Raw genomic sequence first — 16,078 nt, 5'->3', positions numbered from 1 at the left:
GAATTCTGGATTTCAGTTTGAACTATTTGTTCTTAGAGTTACTTTTACTCTGCCTGAAAGTTTACTGGAAAAGAGGCTGTGTGCAGGAGCAGAGCAGGCTTAAGCATGAACACTCACCAGAGGTGAAAAATGAGCCTGTGGATGGAGCAGTTATGCTATAAATGCATATTATGTGCATGACCACTTCTGACATTTTTACACAGCTTGTGTACGTGAGAGCCCATGCAACTAATCTATTATATCACAGCGTTTGAAATGTTTGACAATTCTTTCTGCATTTATATATACATCTATGTATTCATATTCTCTCCCACGCAAAGAAAGCTTTTCTGCAACACAGGAGGTCACAGACCAGTTACATATACAAACATGCATAAAAACACATGGCTTCCATGGCTTCATCAACAGTTTTGTCCTGACACACGCTTTGAGCATTTAAGCAAAACTATTGATAACTGTATTACTATTCATTTAGATTAATCAAAATATTGATGTTAAATTTTAATCATAAATAGTTGGACAGGGTAAAAGCTGCGGTATTTTGATTTCATTACTGCTTGATATTTAAGCCAGAAAGTAAAAGAAAAGTAAAAACAGTTTTGTCTAAAGTAAGAAAAATATTTCAGTAGTATTTCAGAATATTTACCTTCTAGGGAACTTTGTAATAACTCAGCTATTTTAGACAATAACATAAAATGAAGACCAGTTACAACAGGAAAAAAATGATAAGCATTAGAGTAAAACATTTAAATATTTATTTAAGCATTAATATAGAATAAATTACTGACATACTGCATTTTAAGATTTCTGCAGATGATAGAAATATTTAGAAATATCTGGGACAATAATGACAGATTGTAATAGCATTAAAATTATTCTAAAAATACATCAGGAAACTGTAAAAAGTGTGAATTCACAAGTAAACTGGGATGCACTATTAAGAATCAGAAGATGCTACTTGCACCATGAACAAAATACCATCTAGGGAAGAAGCTTTCCTACCAAACCACAAAAAGCATGTTTATGGAAACCACAGCAATCTTTCATGACACCAGGATTGTTCACACAGTCAGAGGAGCTAGAACACTGTGTTCTTTATGCTGATGTTATGAGAAGGAAAAGCATTTCCAGGCTTTCCTATTCAATCACAAGGTGCATAGCAGTTTTCAGAACTGTTGATCAGAGCAACCACGACTGTCAAGGTTGTCAGCATGAAAGACAGGTATCAAAAGTCAATACATTGTTCACACGCTGACTAACTGCACAAAGTATGAACACATCACTGCATTTCTTTTAAAAAAACCCCTATCTGAAGTGTTTCTTAAGTGTAAGTAAAATTTTAAATAACATCTTCTAGAAAACAGTTTGAAAGACTTTTTTTACATCAATACTGTTCATATTCCAATATTTGTTTTCAGAATCATATTTTGTTCTTCCAAAATCACTTTTTTATGTTTAATAAACTCAGGAAAAATATCACATCAGCATACTAATATCTGTTGTTGTAATATTTGTTCCATATGTTTCTGGATCATCCTCAACTCATGTTACTAACTGTACTTATTTGATCTGAGACTGGGATTCAGCTTTTCTGTGGTTTGAAATGTCTCTTACAGATCATTTATCTTCAGTAGATCCAAATTCAGAGTGGAATGCACTTTCTATTCTTGTTCTAGCTCTCGCACTTGTATTTCTTCTTGGAAACTGTGTCCTGAATTTGCTTGTTAGTCTAGATTTTGTTCCTTCATTACCATCTTTTGCTACTTTTTATATTTAGTTTGCATCTTTTTCTAGAGCTATCAGTGTTTTTAATGCAATCAGAAAGCATAAGACTGACGTACGTCTACATTGTATGGAAACATACAAATCACAATGAGAATGTTAGTGTTAAATAGACAACACTGACCATCAGAATCGTAATTATATGTAAACACACTGTTTATACAAATAACTACATATTGCATACACACATTTACACTGCGTATATACATGCATATTGTATACACATATTCATTTTTCATATATGTGTGTGTGTGTGTTTGTACATTTTTATTTTATTTTACCTCCTCCACATACAGCATCACAGTCTTCCCAGGTAGAATGTGTCCACATGAAAAGGGGCTCTGGTACTTTAGAGCTCTGATTTTCAGGGAGAGGATCCAATGGGATTGTGTATTCATAATGTAAACCATAGCTCTGGTCGTGGAAGAGCAGCACCTGCAAGATACAAAGAAGAAAATCCTTCCTACATACACAGACACTACGGAAGACAAACTCCAAGCTTCAAGTAGATCATCTTGAAAAGCACAACAGTGCTATTGATGCTCTATTGCATTTCAGCCATCCTAATGGATTTGCTAAAAGAAATTAACTACAGTATCCAAATCAAGCCAATGGAAGAAAATATTTTGTTTATTAAAAAAATTCCTTTAATTTGAAGGATTTGAATTGTGAAATCCTTTGCCATCATCTCTGCCTTTTTCTTTATGGTGCATATTAACTTTTCCTCTATTTAACTGAAATGCACCAAAATTTGACTTTTTCATAGAGAACTTGGTGATTGCAATTCTGAAATGGTGACGCTGTTCTATAGTCAGCCAGAAATTTCATAAAACCACCTGAAATTAATTTGAATTTCTCTCCTTACTTGGCACATCATCTTTTTATGACATTTGTAGAAATGCTGAGACCTTCAATCTTGCCCCAACAACATGAAGACTGCTCTTGGATTTAAAAGCATTTTTTTACAAGCAGGCTGACAGACCTCTCTCTCCTTATCCCCTCCTTCCCACTTTTGTAGATATATACGTAAACACAAAAGCAGGTATATCTTGCATATAGATCTCATTCTGTTGAGGAGTCTGGAAAAAATATTAGTTACCATGCTATATCATAGGAATCAAGTAAAAAAAACCTGAATTGTCATACCAGCAAATGTAAGGGTGATGTTGTGGGACCTTTGGCTGATATTTTCTCCCAGAGACCTCTCCGAACATAATGGACTGTGGTCCCAGCAATATTGAATGTTCCAGAATGTTCTATCTTCCAATCACTATTGATTGACTGTTTTCCAGCATCCCTAAGAGCTGCAAAATACATGAAAAAAGCCCAATATAAAAGGTGCCTGCTCAGTAGTGATTTTCTTCTCTTACTTCCTGGTCAGATAATTTTAAAAGTAGGCGAAATTCACCTAACTCTGATTGCAAAGATATTTATGGATCCTACTTTACATGAACTTCAGTTGGTATGTGCTTCAGAACCACCTCCTGGAGGGAATGCTTGGCAAAATCATATGTATTTAACATTACGTGAAGTTAATATCAGCATTTTAATACCTGAGAAGACTGACAGGCTCTAGCATAACTCATAACCTGAACACTGAATTACTTTAAGGCAAAGGGAACTATATTCTCTGTTCCCAGGGTGGCCATTTCTATAATCCATAAAAGCATGAGAAACACAATTTTCACAAGGGACTCTTCAAGATTTGTGGAACTAAGCTAAAACTTTTTTTGAAAGAAAAATTCTAGTTCAAAATTCTTTCTTCTCTAATAGTTACACTTGCCTTTTCTGCACCTTAGAATTTGATAAGACTTTTACCACATAATTGCATGCTTCTAATAAATAGGAAAAGCTTGTTCTTTGTGGCTGAATTATTTCTCATGCTGATCTAATTCATATTTAAAAATATGATCAAGCCAGGTAAGATATATACCACACACTAAGAACAAAGAATTCTACATTATCAAAATTTACATTTTCTATAGTAAATGGAATAGATTCTTCAGTAAATTTGTAATTTTATTTTGTTTTATTTAATTTTATTTTGTTCCAATTTGTTTTGAATAATCATGTGAAGAAGACTTGAAGACACCTTCTGTACAAGAAGTTTTACATGTTTGACTTCACTGAAACTGCATGTTTGGCATCAGACTGTTGTAAGAGAACCTCCACACGTTCCAAGATTTCCCTTTTTAAAGTTGTAAGTTAATGTGAGTCACTCCTGTAATCATGTCCTCTCCTATTCATATTTATACTGTTATGTTTTGTTTCTATGGGAAACAATGGCAACAGGCCTATGGACTGGCAGAAATCCAATTGAAAAAGACACCACTGATGTGTACAACTGCAGCACTGTGTAATAGATGTTAAGACTATAAAATCCATTAACACTGTAACAGTCTTGTACTAAAAAGAGCCAGTCATTCTACAAGATTTAAAAACTGGTATTTTAAGTTTAAGCATTCAATTTTTAATGGTATTTAAGTTCTATTTAGTGTCAAAACTGTTGGGGCTAATTCTCTTCTCAGAGGAGAAATTAAAAAAATACACTCGAACATGCCAAGGTCCAGCCGGGTCATGCTGCTCAGATGGAGCAGCATCCTCTCCCCAGAGAGAAACAGAAATCTTTCTGTCTAGTCTTTAAAATGAATGTGTGTGCCACAGCATGCAGACATGTGCAGGAAACTGGAATCCCAGCTCAGAATACAGAAATATGTCAGATCTTGCATTTTCTGCTTTCAGATTCCTCATATGAGTCACCGGTCTTAGACCAGTGTGTCCTCAAGCCTGAAATGTGGACTTGGATTCAGGCAGTGCAGCTTCTGTTCTTGACTCTGTCACACCCCATTTTGTAAGCAAGTTCACTGAGTTTTATTCCATACTGCACATATATTCCTATTCTTCTTAACTTTTGACAGAGGAGCTTGCTCTGTACAAGGTAACTGAAAACAGGAAGAACATTCAGAACATAAGATATCTTCTCTCAGGTAATTCAAGCAATACACCTACACCTGAAAAGACAACCAAAGAAAACTTGGACAGGGATAGCCTACCACAATTGTAATCACAGCCACAGTTTCAGTGCTAAACCAAAGGGACTAATTACAACTGTATCTCTGTAGAGCAAAAAACAGCCATCATAACAATGGCATTTAAGTGATGGTGATGAGTGCAATGTATTTTTTAATTACTGTGCAAGGACTACACACCCGTATAATTTTAATGAGATGTGAGAGGCTACACTGCCAGACAGATACAACAAATCACAATTCAGCTATTGAATCTGCCATTTCTCAGTGGGGAGCAGCAGTGTCCTGGTTCTGGTCCTCCACTTGGTAAATCAGTACATACTAATATTTTTTTTTAATATGGACAAATCACTCTACTGTATTAACTGCATGAATTTTTTCTGCTTTGCCCAAAATACAGTCATATTTCCAGAAAAGTATCAAAGTAATGTTATTTTGACTGCCCTTACTTTTCTACAGAAAATGTAAAAGACATATGAAATTCAATTCTAAATGAAAATACATTCACTGATATTTTTTGTCAAGGAAGTAATTGTTTCACTTCCATTCAGGTTGTCAGGTGTCCCTTCAATCCATATTAAGAACATTAAGACTTGAAATTTAAGTAATTTTTGAAAACAGCAGGGCTAAGACTGACTGAATGCTAGTTGCCAGTGTCTTCTTTATTATTCTATCCTCTTCAAAAATGGTGCAATAGTCCTTGCTCTTCAGCCACTAGGCACTTCAGCAGGCTGCCATGATTTTTCAAATATATTTGAAAGTGGCTTGATAACTACGTTAGCAATTTCAGTAGTTTTAATGTACTTTTTATATGAAAAATTGAAAATTTGCAAGTATACACAGACATTTTTTATATAATCTAAATACAGTGTTTGTAATATTCTCTTAAAAAGATGACACAAAAGTCCAAAAGAAAACCTATATGAAAAATGGTTCTGTAATAATTTGTTCAGTTCCTTTGACAAGTTCCTCACAAATCTATTTTTCTACTCAGAGCTTTGTTCAATGACAAGGCGTGTTTAGCTTGCATTCCTCAGTGTTGAGCAAAACAGGACAGTAACACTAGAACATATATAATATTTACCTAAATAACTGTGAGCTGGTTTTTCTTCCACAACTTTGATTCTTCTTGCTCCTGCAGGTATCACCAAAGCTTCCACATAACCTAAACATGAGACCAGATGTCCCAAGTTAAGTAGAAAAACAGAAAAGCATAGAAAAGTACATCTTGTATGCTTTCTCATTTCTTCTCCCTTATTTCGCTTTTTAAGTGTAGAAAGATATAATTTATACAGCAATATTTTGAAGATTCTTGCAAAATTGAAGAAAAGCTATGGAACTGTGTATTATATGTAATATACATACAATGCTACATAATTAAAAGAGTATGGCACAGTAAAACATAACAAGAACTAGTTAGGCTTGGAGATTGGGGACGGAGTAGGTGAAGTTTTTCTAGCTAAGTAGTTCAGTGTCATCATGACCACCAGATGACTGTAAAATAATTCCAACTTCACTCAGCATGTAAAGAAAAATGCTAAAGACACTAAAATGAAAGCATCCTCCCGCTGCTTAGTTTTAGTTTGTTTTATGTATCTTTTGCTCCTCTCCTTGATTTAAGATATCCAAACCCTGTTGTGACAGGCTTTGGTTTTGAAATCTACTTATTTGCTATAAATTGATATTGTCTCTTGCTAGTGTGGGACTAAGAAAAGGATGTTGAACAATTTGCTTTAAGTAAAACGTAGTGAAAAGGCAACAAAGGTGGAAACCACTCTACAGGCAGGAATGCCATTAATGAAAAAAAATCCCATATTTTAGATTATCCAGGTAAACTTCACAAAGGGAAAAAAATATATCCATCTTTTATTTTGTGATATTCTACAATAAAATACTTAGCATTTACAATACTTTTTCAATAATCCTGAAACATGAAAATTAAAGCAGCATCTTTCATTTCTGTAAGAGTTAATAACACTTCCTAAATATTGATTACAGCTTCTTGAGAAGCAAAATAACTTACAGAAGGGTTAAGATGGCAGTACCACAATACTGAGGATTGACACACGCCCCCAAAAACATTGGAAGTGTGTGGATATTCACACAAGCAATTAAAGAGAGCTGACATGATGTGATTTTATTAGCAGGAACTGTCTTTGCTGGTTTTTATATCTTGTAGTCCTCCATACTCATCAGGGGTTTGGGATCCTTGATTTGCCTTACATTCTGCTTGAGAGGGCCAGACATAAACATCTGAAGACTATACCTAACTTTCTCCTCTTGCCTAAAGTACTATACTTCAGTCTAAAATCCACTGAAGTCCTTTATTTTCTGATGATATGCTGTCTGCTTATAATTACACTATTTTTGATGTGATTTACTTTCCACCTCTAAATTCTACACATTTTCTACTCAGGCAACTGAAAGCAAAATGGTAAATAAATTATGATAGCTGGTCAAATGCTGTTTCAAAGAAAAGACTCGTATACATGGTGCAAGATGCACATTATTAGTATTTCAATTCTCTATTCTGTCAACATGATTGTTCTGGAGCCAGTAAGCTATTCCCATTTGCAGGACAGATCACAGCAGCATTTGGATATCTGATGTTCATTTCCCATTAAAAATGTATTGGCTTGTTATGATATATTATTATTAGAATAAAATAATGAGTAATGAAGTGGTATTAGAATTCTTCATTCTTTTGGCGTTATGATTTTGCACTGCCTGGCTTAGTTTGGTAACATTGCTCTAGATAAAAAATCATAATTTGGATTTTTATTTTGAAGAACACTAAATGAAGCTAAACAGTAAAATAATTTACAAATTCTATTTGCTAAAAATATAAACCTAATTTCTCATACCCCTTAAAAATCAGTCTCTTCTATGAAATAGAGTGTATCTTAATGTAAGATTTTTCCTTCATTTTGCCATTGAAATAATGTGGAACAACTTTGCAACAAATTTGAACATACTTATGCATTCTTATCCTCAATGTCTTATCATCTTTAAAAGCTAGATCTAAAGTTCTTATGAAGATCTGCATAATTTTAAGAAATATAGCTTTAATAATTTCTCAATGCTCCAAGCAATCAAAAAGCCACTTTTTTCTTTATTATTTGAAGCAAAAAACCAAACAGACATTACCTGCTCCTCTGGTATGGTTAAAATCACCTTTAATAACTTTGCATGACTTTCCATTACCATTGCATATACCACAATGATCTTCTCGAGCCAGAGATCCTAATATACCATCACAGCCAAATTTCTGTGGGAGAAGAAAATAAAAGCTATTGAGACACAGGCCACATTTTTCATAAAGTTGCTTTTAGTATGAGGTACCTCATCCTTCCTCAAGATGCCTAGCCAGCAGGACCCAGCCCTCCTGACAATGAGGGTTGCACTAGCTCATGTCAGAGATCTGTCCCATAGAAAACTCCCCCATGACTTTATGTAGAGTGCTGCATTCACTCTTCTTGTGTGTTGGCTAACTCTACCAGCTGTTCTCCAAGAGAAACACAACTGCAGTCTTATCTCCTGGTGGGGACCTGTGGCACATCAGACCCACTGTGCAACACACACCCCACAGGCCTTCCCACTAAGAGAACGCAATGTGCCTCTCCTGCTTTCTACTCAAAATATGGATGATTCTTTGTTATGCTCATAATGGTAAAGCGCCATTAATGTCAGCCTAAGGACATATTCTGAATAGGCATAAGCAGGTCTAGGATATGTAAATATAAATGGCACCCATGTTTTGCTAAAAAGCATTCAGTTTAACACAAATTAAGTTTACTTGAGCATCTCCACATTACTGCTAGACACATTTCTATGAATTAATATCAGGGGTAGCTTGACAAAAGCAACAAAGTTAATATATGTGGGCCTGATATGAAATAAAAATATTCTAAAGTCTTAATATATATGTATGCTTGGTGTGTGACTGTATATCCAGGTTCAAAACAAGTAACTCATACCTGGCATCTACCATCTGCACAGACATCTAGCCCATGCTGGCCACAGGACGTCCCATCCATCACCTTTTCTGTTAGAAGAACAGGTTGATCCTTTCCAGCCGGTGAACAGAATAAAGCACACGGCTTTTCTGTAGCACACGGACAGAAAACCGTGCATTATTGGAAAAAAGGAACTTTAGAAATAAAGAATTATCATCAACACTCTTGTTAAAACTGGTACTTGCTTATGCATGGCATGCAGCTACATTAGCATAGGAAGTTATCTTAGACACAGGGAAAACAAGAAAGATTTTGATCCATTTCTTAGCTGTTTGAAAAACTTGAGATTTTTTCTTCCTAGAGCATGCTGTTGCTATAAACTTGGCCTACACAGTACTCATGTCATGCTCATTGATGCAATTAAGAATATACACTTTACAGCTGTTGGAATATTTTGGTTGTAATCTATACTTTCATTCTCCTGTATTTTTGGCAGATCATAAATATTGGTTAAAAAAGAAAGCTAACACTTTCCAGACTTCCTAACTGTGCAGGTCAAGGAGAAAAAAATGAAATAACTGATACACCCTGGGAAGAAAAATCTATGAATTTACAAAATTCACATTAAGAAAACAACCAAAAAAACCCACACAAAACCCCTGGAAACATCATCCCTAACATTTTTACCAAGCAATTTTCTAATAAATGTCTAAAACATTCTGCAAATAATTTCTAATTATAAATGTGCATAAAAATGTAGTGCTATCCTATGTATCCATGTATTCCTAATGGCCACATCATAAACAATGAAGTTTGTTTCACCACTGTGAAAGTAACAGTGAATAAAAGAAAATAATTGCCTTCTCAGTGGTCAACCGAGTACAAAATGACAGGATTTTTTCATACCTTTGTTAGCAAACGTACTTACTCAGAACTTCTACCTAAATCTGTTGCAGATTTTTAAAAGGATAAAAGTCAATCCTGAACCTGAAACTGATTTCACTTGGACACAATCTATGCCACTCTGACTTCATACTGACTTCTAGATTCCTGGAGTGCATTTTTATTAGTAAATTAAACAGTTCCAGGAAACATTCAGGGGCACTGGAATTCTACTGTCTATACAGCTGAACTGTAAAACATTCTATGCCACATTTTTTGCATGTGCTAACTAGCACCAGCTCAGTCTAGACTGGAAATTGCCATCTGCAAAGGACCGTTTTCAGAAAAGTAGTTTTAGCATGCAAAGCAGCAGAAAAGTACAGACAGAGGAGTTTTGTGCCAGCTGACTTACACAACACAGAGTGGTCTGGGCGCATTTAAATTAATAAAATTGACAGAGCCTCAGGGTATCACTAGAGGACTGGTACAAACAGATGTGATCTCTTCTGCCAACATGTGAAGCTGGTCAGACAAAAGCCATCTCCAGCTAAAAAGCATCTTGTATTTGTGCCCTCTGCATTCCTGCTATCCTCCTTAAAGTAACCTCAAAGTTCCCTGGGGGCTTTAAGTGGGTATCAGCATTTTTTAAAGGAATATAAGATTGATGACCTAAACATTATTTTGAAGACACTAGACTCAAAGACACAGCAACTAAACAACACCAGACAACTTCAACAGACTACAGGAGATCACATACAGCAACTATTTTGGACATGGCACACAGTTACAGTTAACTAAGAGAGGAAACAATTAAGGATTTGGGAATAATGTATACTGGGATACAGGCATTCTCTGTCTGGTCCACTTTTGTTTCTCCTGAGGGACACCTCAAGTTACAGGATCATTCAGAAAACAATTAGATGTGTACTCAATAACATGGCACATGCCAGTGTCAAGATTTTTTCATTCAAATGAAATTCTATTATTTAAAACCAGATAAACATTTAGATCCTTTAGGATACAAATCATGTGCTCCTGTGCTAAAATGAAATTTAGTAAAACAAGCCAAAACTAATTGACTTGAAAAGCACCTTTGTAACAGCTGGAGAGAGTTCTTTTTACAATGAAATGAGCTAACATACAAGCCTAATAAAAGTAGTATCAAAAAGTTTTCCTTTGGCATCTTGAGAAAAGGCTTACATGAAAAGAAAACCACCTTCTTGAGACATTCTTAGACATATATTATAATATGTTGATAGCAAAAATAGTCTTCGATGCTTTCTAATGTTTTCTGATAAATTGTTTCAAAAGTAAAAACAATTTACAGTAATGAACTCCTTAAAAATTGGTAACACGCTTACAGTACTCCTGTGTCATTCTCGGGCTTTCTCTATTACAGCTTGCTATGATTTTGTGAAGTTCTCAAGTCAACTGTTTTCACAACTGATGTGTTTTTGTTGTGTTTTTTTCTTTGTTTGTTTCTAATTTAAATAAATTAAAACACAAGGATATACAGAAAATTCAGTGGGGTAGAAATTACTGTTCACTTTGCTAGCAAGAAGGAATTTGTTTTCTTAGTCACTGATGTTTTACACCAACATTATTGTTGCAGATAATGTAAGTCTGATCTTACTATACTCCCACTTGAACATTTTCCTAAGTATGTAAGCAAGTTTATTGCATGGAAGCGTGAATACAGTATGCCAGGACTTCATATACAATAGATATTAGGATTTATAGAAATCTTACAGAAGTTTACAGCACACATTATCTACACATTGCAGCCAAATGAAACACTGATATGTGGAATACTCCCAATTTTAAGCTAGAACTTTTCTCCTTCCTCAAAAACAAAGTCTCACAACATCTACATTGTCTCTTTGGCTTTGTAGGTAAAACATATAAGTGACATAGGTATGTTTAATGATGGAGCATTACTCCAGAAAGCTGTATTTCTGAGTGACTTCATATTACAATTCTGATTAAAAAGGAAAAAGCTGACTGGATTTTCATTTAAATGTAGTTATTACCTATTAAGAAGGACAAATTCCATAGGAATAAAAGACAAAATATTCTAGAGCACACAAAAGTACTGCTAGATCCTGTCTCTGAAATTAAAAAAACTCACCAAAAATACTGGGTTTGAGGTTTGTTCGTTTTAGTTTTAACTACATCTTAGATTAACAACAATATCCACAAGATGTAAGCCATCTAAACAGATTATAAGAACACGGGAGATGGTTTATACTTACCATCATCAATGACAGCTTGCCACTGGTGCACATGCTTCTGATATGAAGATCTGATGCTGAAAGCTTGGCACTGCCAGTCCCTAAAGGCAGGCACACCAGCAGGACAAGAAGGATTTTCACATACCCTATACTGCGTTGTGGGCCCATGACACTGTCCTTCAAGGCCTGATCTAGAAAAGATGGCATAAATACAACCCTTTACTGTTGGCAATATTTTGTCAAACTCACAGTATAGTTTACCTATGCTAGACACCAATTAAAAATAGCAGGCATTTTTGCTGACACTTAGCATTCAGAACTCATCCATTGTGGATAGATAGAAGGTAGGAGAATAGAGATAGTGGTGAAGATAATCTCATCCCTAAGGAGTTACAGCTGTGCTAATTATCAAGCATTAAGAACAAGCCTGCCCTTATTAGGCCACAGCTGGATCCAGGGGTATTATAAAAGAGCAGGTTGGCTGGTCGAGAGGGTATTATAAAAGAGCAGGTTGGCTGGTTGAGATGTGAGATGGAGTTTGTTGGCTGTGCTGAGAAGAAGGAGGCAGTGCTGTGAGGAGCTGCCCGTGAGAAACCACTGAGAAGGTACAAAACCTTTGCAATAGGACAGCAACAATCCATGAAAAAATGAAGTCACAGAACAAAATATATTTGCTTTCTCTTTGTACTGGTTACATTACACATAACCCTATACTGCGTTGTGGGCCCATGACACTGTCCTTCAAGGCCTGATCTAGAAAAGATGGCATAAATACAACCCTTTACTGTTGGCAATATTTTGTCAAACTCACAGTATAGTTTACCTATGCTAGACACCAATTAAAAATAGCAGGCATTTTTGCTGACACTTAGCATTCAGAACTCATCCATTGTGGATAGATAGAAGGTAGGAGAATAGAGATAGTGGTGAAGATAATCTCATCCCTAAGGAGTTACAGCTGTGCTAATTATCAAGCATTAAGAACAAGCCTGCCCTTATTAGGCCACAGCTGGATCCAGGGGTATTATAAAAGAGCAGGTTGGCTGGTCGCGAGGGTATTATAAAAGAGCAGGTTGGCTGGTTGAGATGTGAGATGGAGTTTGTTGGCTGTGCTGAGAAGAAGGAGGCAGTGCTGTGAGGAGCTGCCTGTGAGAAACCACTGAGAAGGTACGAAACCTTTGCAATAGGACAGCAACAATCCATGAAAAAATGAAGTCACAGAACAAAATATATTTGCTTTCTCTTTGTACTGGTTACATTACACATAAGGAGTGATGGGTGCTAAGCCATAATTTACACTTAGACCCAAGAAAGCCCTAGGACTAGTAGGAGTTCAGTCAGGGGAGCTTCAGGTGCAGTTTTGATAAAATTGAGATTTTTCTCTATCTGGGCTGAGCCAAAGGGCCTACTGAAAGGAAGCAACACCTGCAGATTTGCTACCTCTCATTTTTCTAGAAGTGTGGTGTTACAAGTTTCAGACAAATCCTTTGTTTCTCTTTGGTCACTCCAGTTGTGCTTGCAGGTGCTAATGACCAAATGCAAAAGAAGACAGAACTGCAGAAACTGGAGCTCATTATTTGGAACCTTGCCTGGAAAATGAATTAATGAGCATAAAATTAAGACATCCATAAATTCTAGAAATAGCTTTAAGATATACAGCTGAAAGTGGTGTTTAGATGGTATGAACTACGAAAGAGCTTTGCATATCAAAATTTCTGCTAAATCCCAATGTTTTTGTACAGCCATATACAACTCTTCCTCAAAAAATTTTATGCAAATGTATCTTTTTTAAACCCCCTGCCTATTTCACACCAAAATCTGCTACATAGTCTTCCATAATTCATCATTTCCCCCCTTTTATTGTTATTTTTTTAAAAGCATTGAGTCTAGTCTTATCCACTCTGGATTAGTTTTCCCTATACTTGCCTTCATTACTCTTTTCCCACTCCTATGCCTGTATTTTCTTTTCTTTTTCACTTGGTGTATAAATGGCACAAAAAAATCAAATTGGTACTGAGTAATTAAAATGAAAACACCTTTTAGCTGGTCACTGAAATACAGTGAAACAAATTTCATTCAAGTGAAAAGTAAAAGCCTTTATCCCCAAAGGCAGAAGGTTTTAATTTTTACAAGATAGACTATCTGGAAAGATAATTTAGATTTCCTCTATTAATGTCTGAGAAACTGGTAGGAAGATCTCTTTGTCAGACTTTAGGTTCCTTGGTTGTCCAGATGAGAAGCAGAAGTCAATCTTCTCTAGTTGAAAAATTTAAAGACTAGAATTACACACTATCAATCTGCAAGTCAGAAATTTTAAATTTAACACTCTGTTGTTTCTTCAGGTGAAGCTTAAGAAGAAAGTTTTATTCTTATATTAATATTATCTATGGTCTTCACAGAAGCAGAAAAGATGAAAAATAGTGCTGCCATGCAATCAAATACCTGAAATACCTATTCTTCTAAGTGTTTTTCAGTATTCATAAAGTATTAATTGCTTAGATAAAGGCCAACTGTATCCTCATGGGGTCCTGTGCTGATGTAAATTTTGTTCAGAAATTGCGACGAACAGCAATGGAAACCCGAACTCATTTTTACCCAGGGCATCTGCGTTGTCGACTGCTGATTCCGGTGTTGCAGGTACGGCTACAAGTGCTCCATGCGCTCCACTCCCCCTCCATATGCTCCGTGAAAGAGGTCCGATTGATACAGTCTCCAGCCTTACACCACTAGGTAAAAATCCAGCTCTTAGGTAAATAAATCAAGGCATACGCAAAACAATTCACTTCTCCACGAGCACACAGGAAGCACAACACAAACATTTGGTTTGTTACATGGTTTTCTTATCAGTCAGATATATTTTTGCCTAGCACTCTCCAAAGCTTTTTATCTGTCCTAGTAAATTCAACAGCCAGAGACCTTTCTCTGTTTCAGCGGCCACGGAGCAGGTTCACTTCTTGTCCACAACTTCAAAAGTAAGTTCATTTCCAAGGAAGCACACCTCCTTCATTGGAGGTATCCATACTATGCTGTCTCCCTTCATTTTAGATTGGGCATTGCCTGAGAAAGCATTTTAGAGTTCAGCCCAAACCTACTGAAGGCATCACTGTCCAGCTGAACTGTGCAGATGATCACAGCACAGTGTCCAGGGCTATTCTCAGGACTTGCTTGGCTCAGCATGACAGTTCCCACCAACAGGAACTTCATTGTCCCTCATTATCCAGAGACAATTTCAATAGAAGGGTATATTACAAGTAATAGAGAGAATGAGATTTTATTCACCACTTGTATTCAAAGATAAAATGGAAGCTTCAAAAAGCTGGTGTTGAGAAAGTCCAGAGAATTTCTGCTATTTATTAAAATAGTAATAATAAATTCCATGATCTTGCATGCATATATCATTTACCAGGAAAACTGAATTTCTCACTCAAAAACTATCCAATCTACTAACAATCCATAACTACTGTTATGCTTTGTAACCTATGTCCATATCTCATACTAATTATCATAAACTCTGCAGAAATTAGTGCTTTAACAAATTATACCAATTTTTTTTCTGTCCAATGTATTAGGAAATATAGGTATTTTCCAGCCTTAGAAATTTCATTATTGAATGATTCAGCAATTATAAAGCAGACAATGATCACTTAATGCCATTAAGATCAGTAATTTAACTAATTTTTTTTACCTTCTGAACTGTTGGTGAATTACCGTTACCAATGGATAACAGACTTCACAAACAAGTCTTGTATTTATAGCAAAAGAAAAGGTGTCACTAATGCAGTCAATAGAGACTTCTGGTTTTTTTAGAACACACTTCTGTAACTTTTAATGTCTGTGCTGAATCCTTATCTGGCAACCTTTTCACCTACAATTTGAAACTGGTCTTTACTGATTAACTGATGTTAATTTTCTCTCTTTAATCATCACATTACAGTGAAGGCATAATTATTCCACTTTTAAAAAGTCTTCATGGGTGTCTCCATCTTTATTTACCATAAAATATAAACCATAAAATATAAATTTTGTAATGCACATGGTTGTTTCAAACCAGAAATGCTCATATACATTTAAAGTTATTGCTTCAGATAAAATATGGATTTTTTCTATTGAGATAGCATCTGCTCTCCGTGCAGCCTAAGGGATTTTCTAAAATTCTTGACTTAAACCCCAACCAAGTAGGACAAGGTATGCAAATGAC

The 16,078-nt window shown here is 35.6% G+C and overlaps 1 protein-coding gene across 1 annotated transcript in view; it reads right to left on the bottom strand.

Annotated features, from left to right (window-relative positions):
• The window catches only part of ADAMTS19 (ADAM metallopeptidase with thrombospondin type 1 motif 19), a 128,114-nt gene that overhangs the window by 24,425 nt on the left and 87,611 nt on the right, over nucleotides 1–16,078 (bottom strand). Inside the window, exons 12-18 of the mRNA XM_039724118.1 lie at nucleotides 14,476–14,606; nucleotides 11,902–12,071; nucleotides 8,789–8,916; nucleotides 7,959–8,079; nucleotides 5,896–5,976; nucleotides 2,929–3,086; nucleotides 2,064–2,217 (exon numbers count right to left, since the gene is read on the bottom strand). Coding sequence (XP_039580052.1) covers nucleotides 2,064–2,217; nucleotides 2,929–3,086; nucleotides 5,896–5,976; nucleotides 7,959–8,079; nucleotides 8,789–8,916; nucleotides 11,902–12,071; nucleotides 14,476–14,606 — 943 coding nt within the window. The remainder of the gene's footprint in view (nucleotides 1–2,063; nucleotides 2,218–2,928; nucleotides 3,087–5,895; nucleotides 5,977–7,958; nucleotides 8,080–8,788; nucleotides 8,917–11,901; nucleotides 12,072–14,475; nucleotides 14,607–16,078) is intronic.

The sequence above is a fragment of the Passer montanus genome, unplaced genomic scaffold (genome assembly GCF_014805655.1).
Source record: "Passer montanus isolate IOZ18808 unplaced genomic scaffold, ASM1480565v1 scaffold52, whole genome shotgun sequence".
NCBI classification, from domain to species: Eukaryota; Metazoa; Chordata; class Aves; order Passeriformes; family Passeridae; genus Passer; species Passer montanus.
The sequence above is the reverse complement of the archived record's forward strand: the minus strand, read 5'-3'. Positions and strand labels throughout refer to the sequence as shown.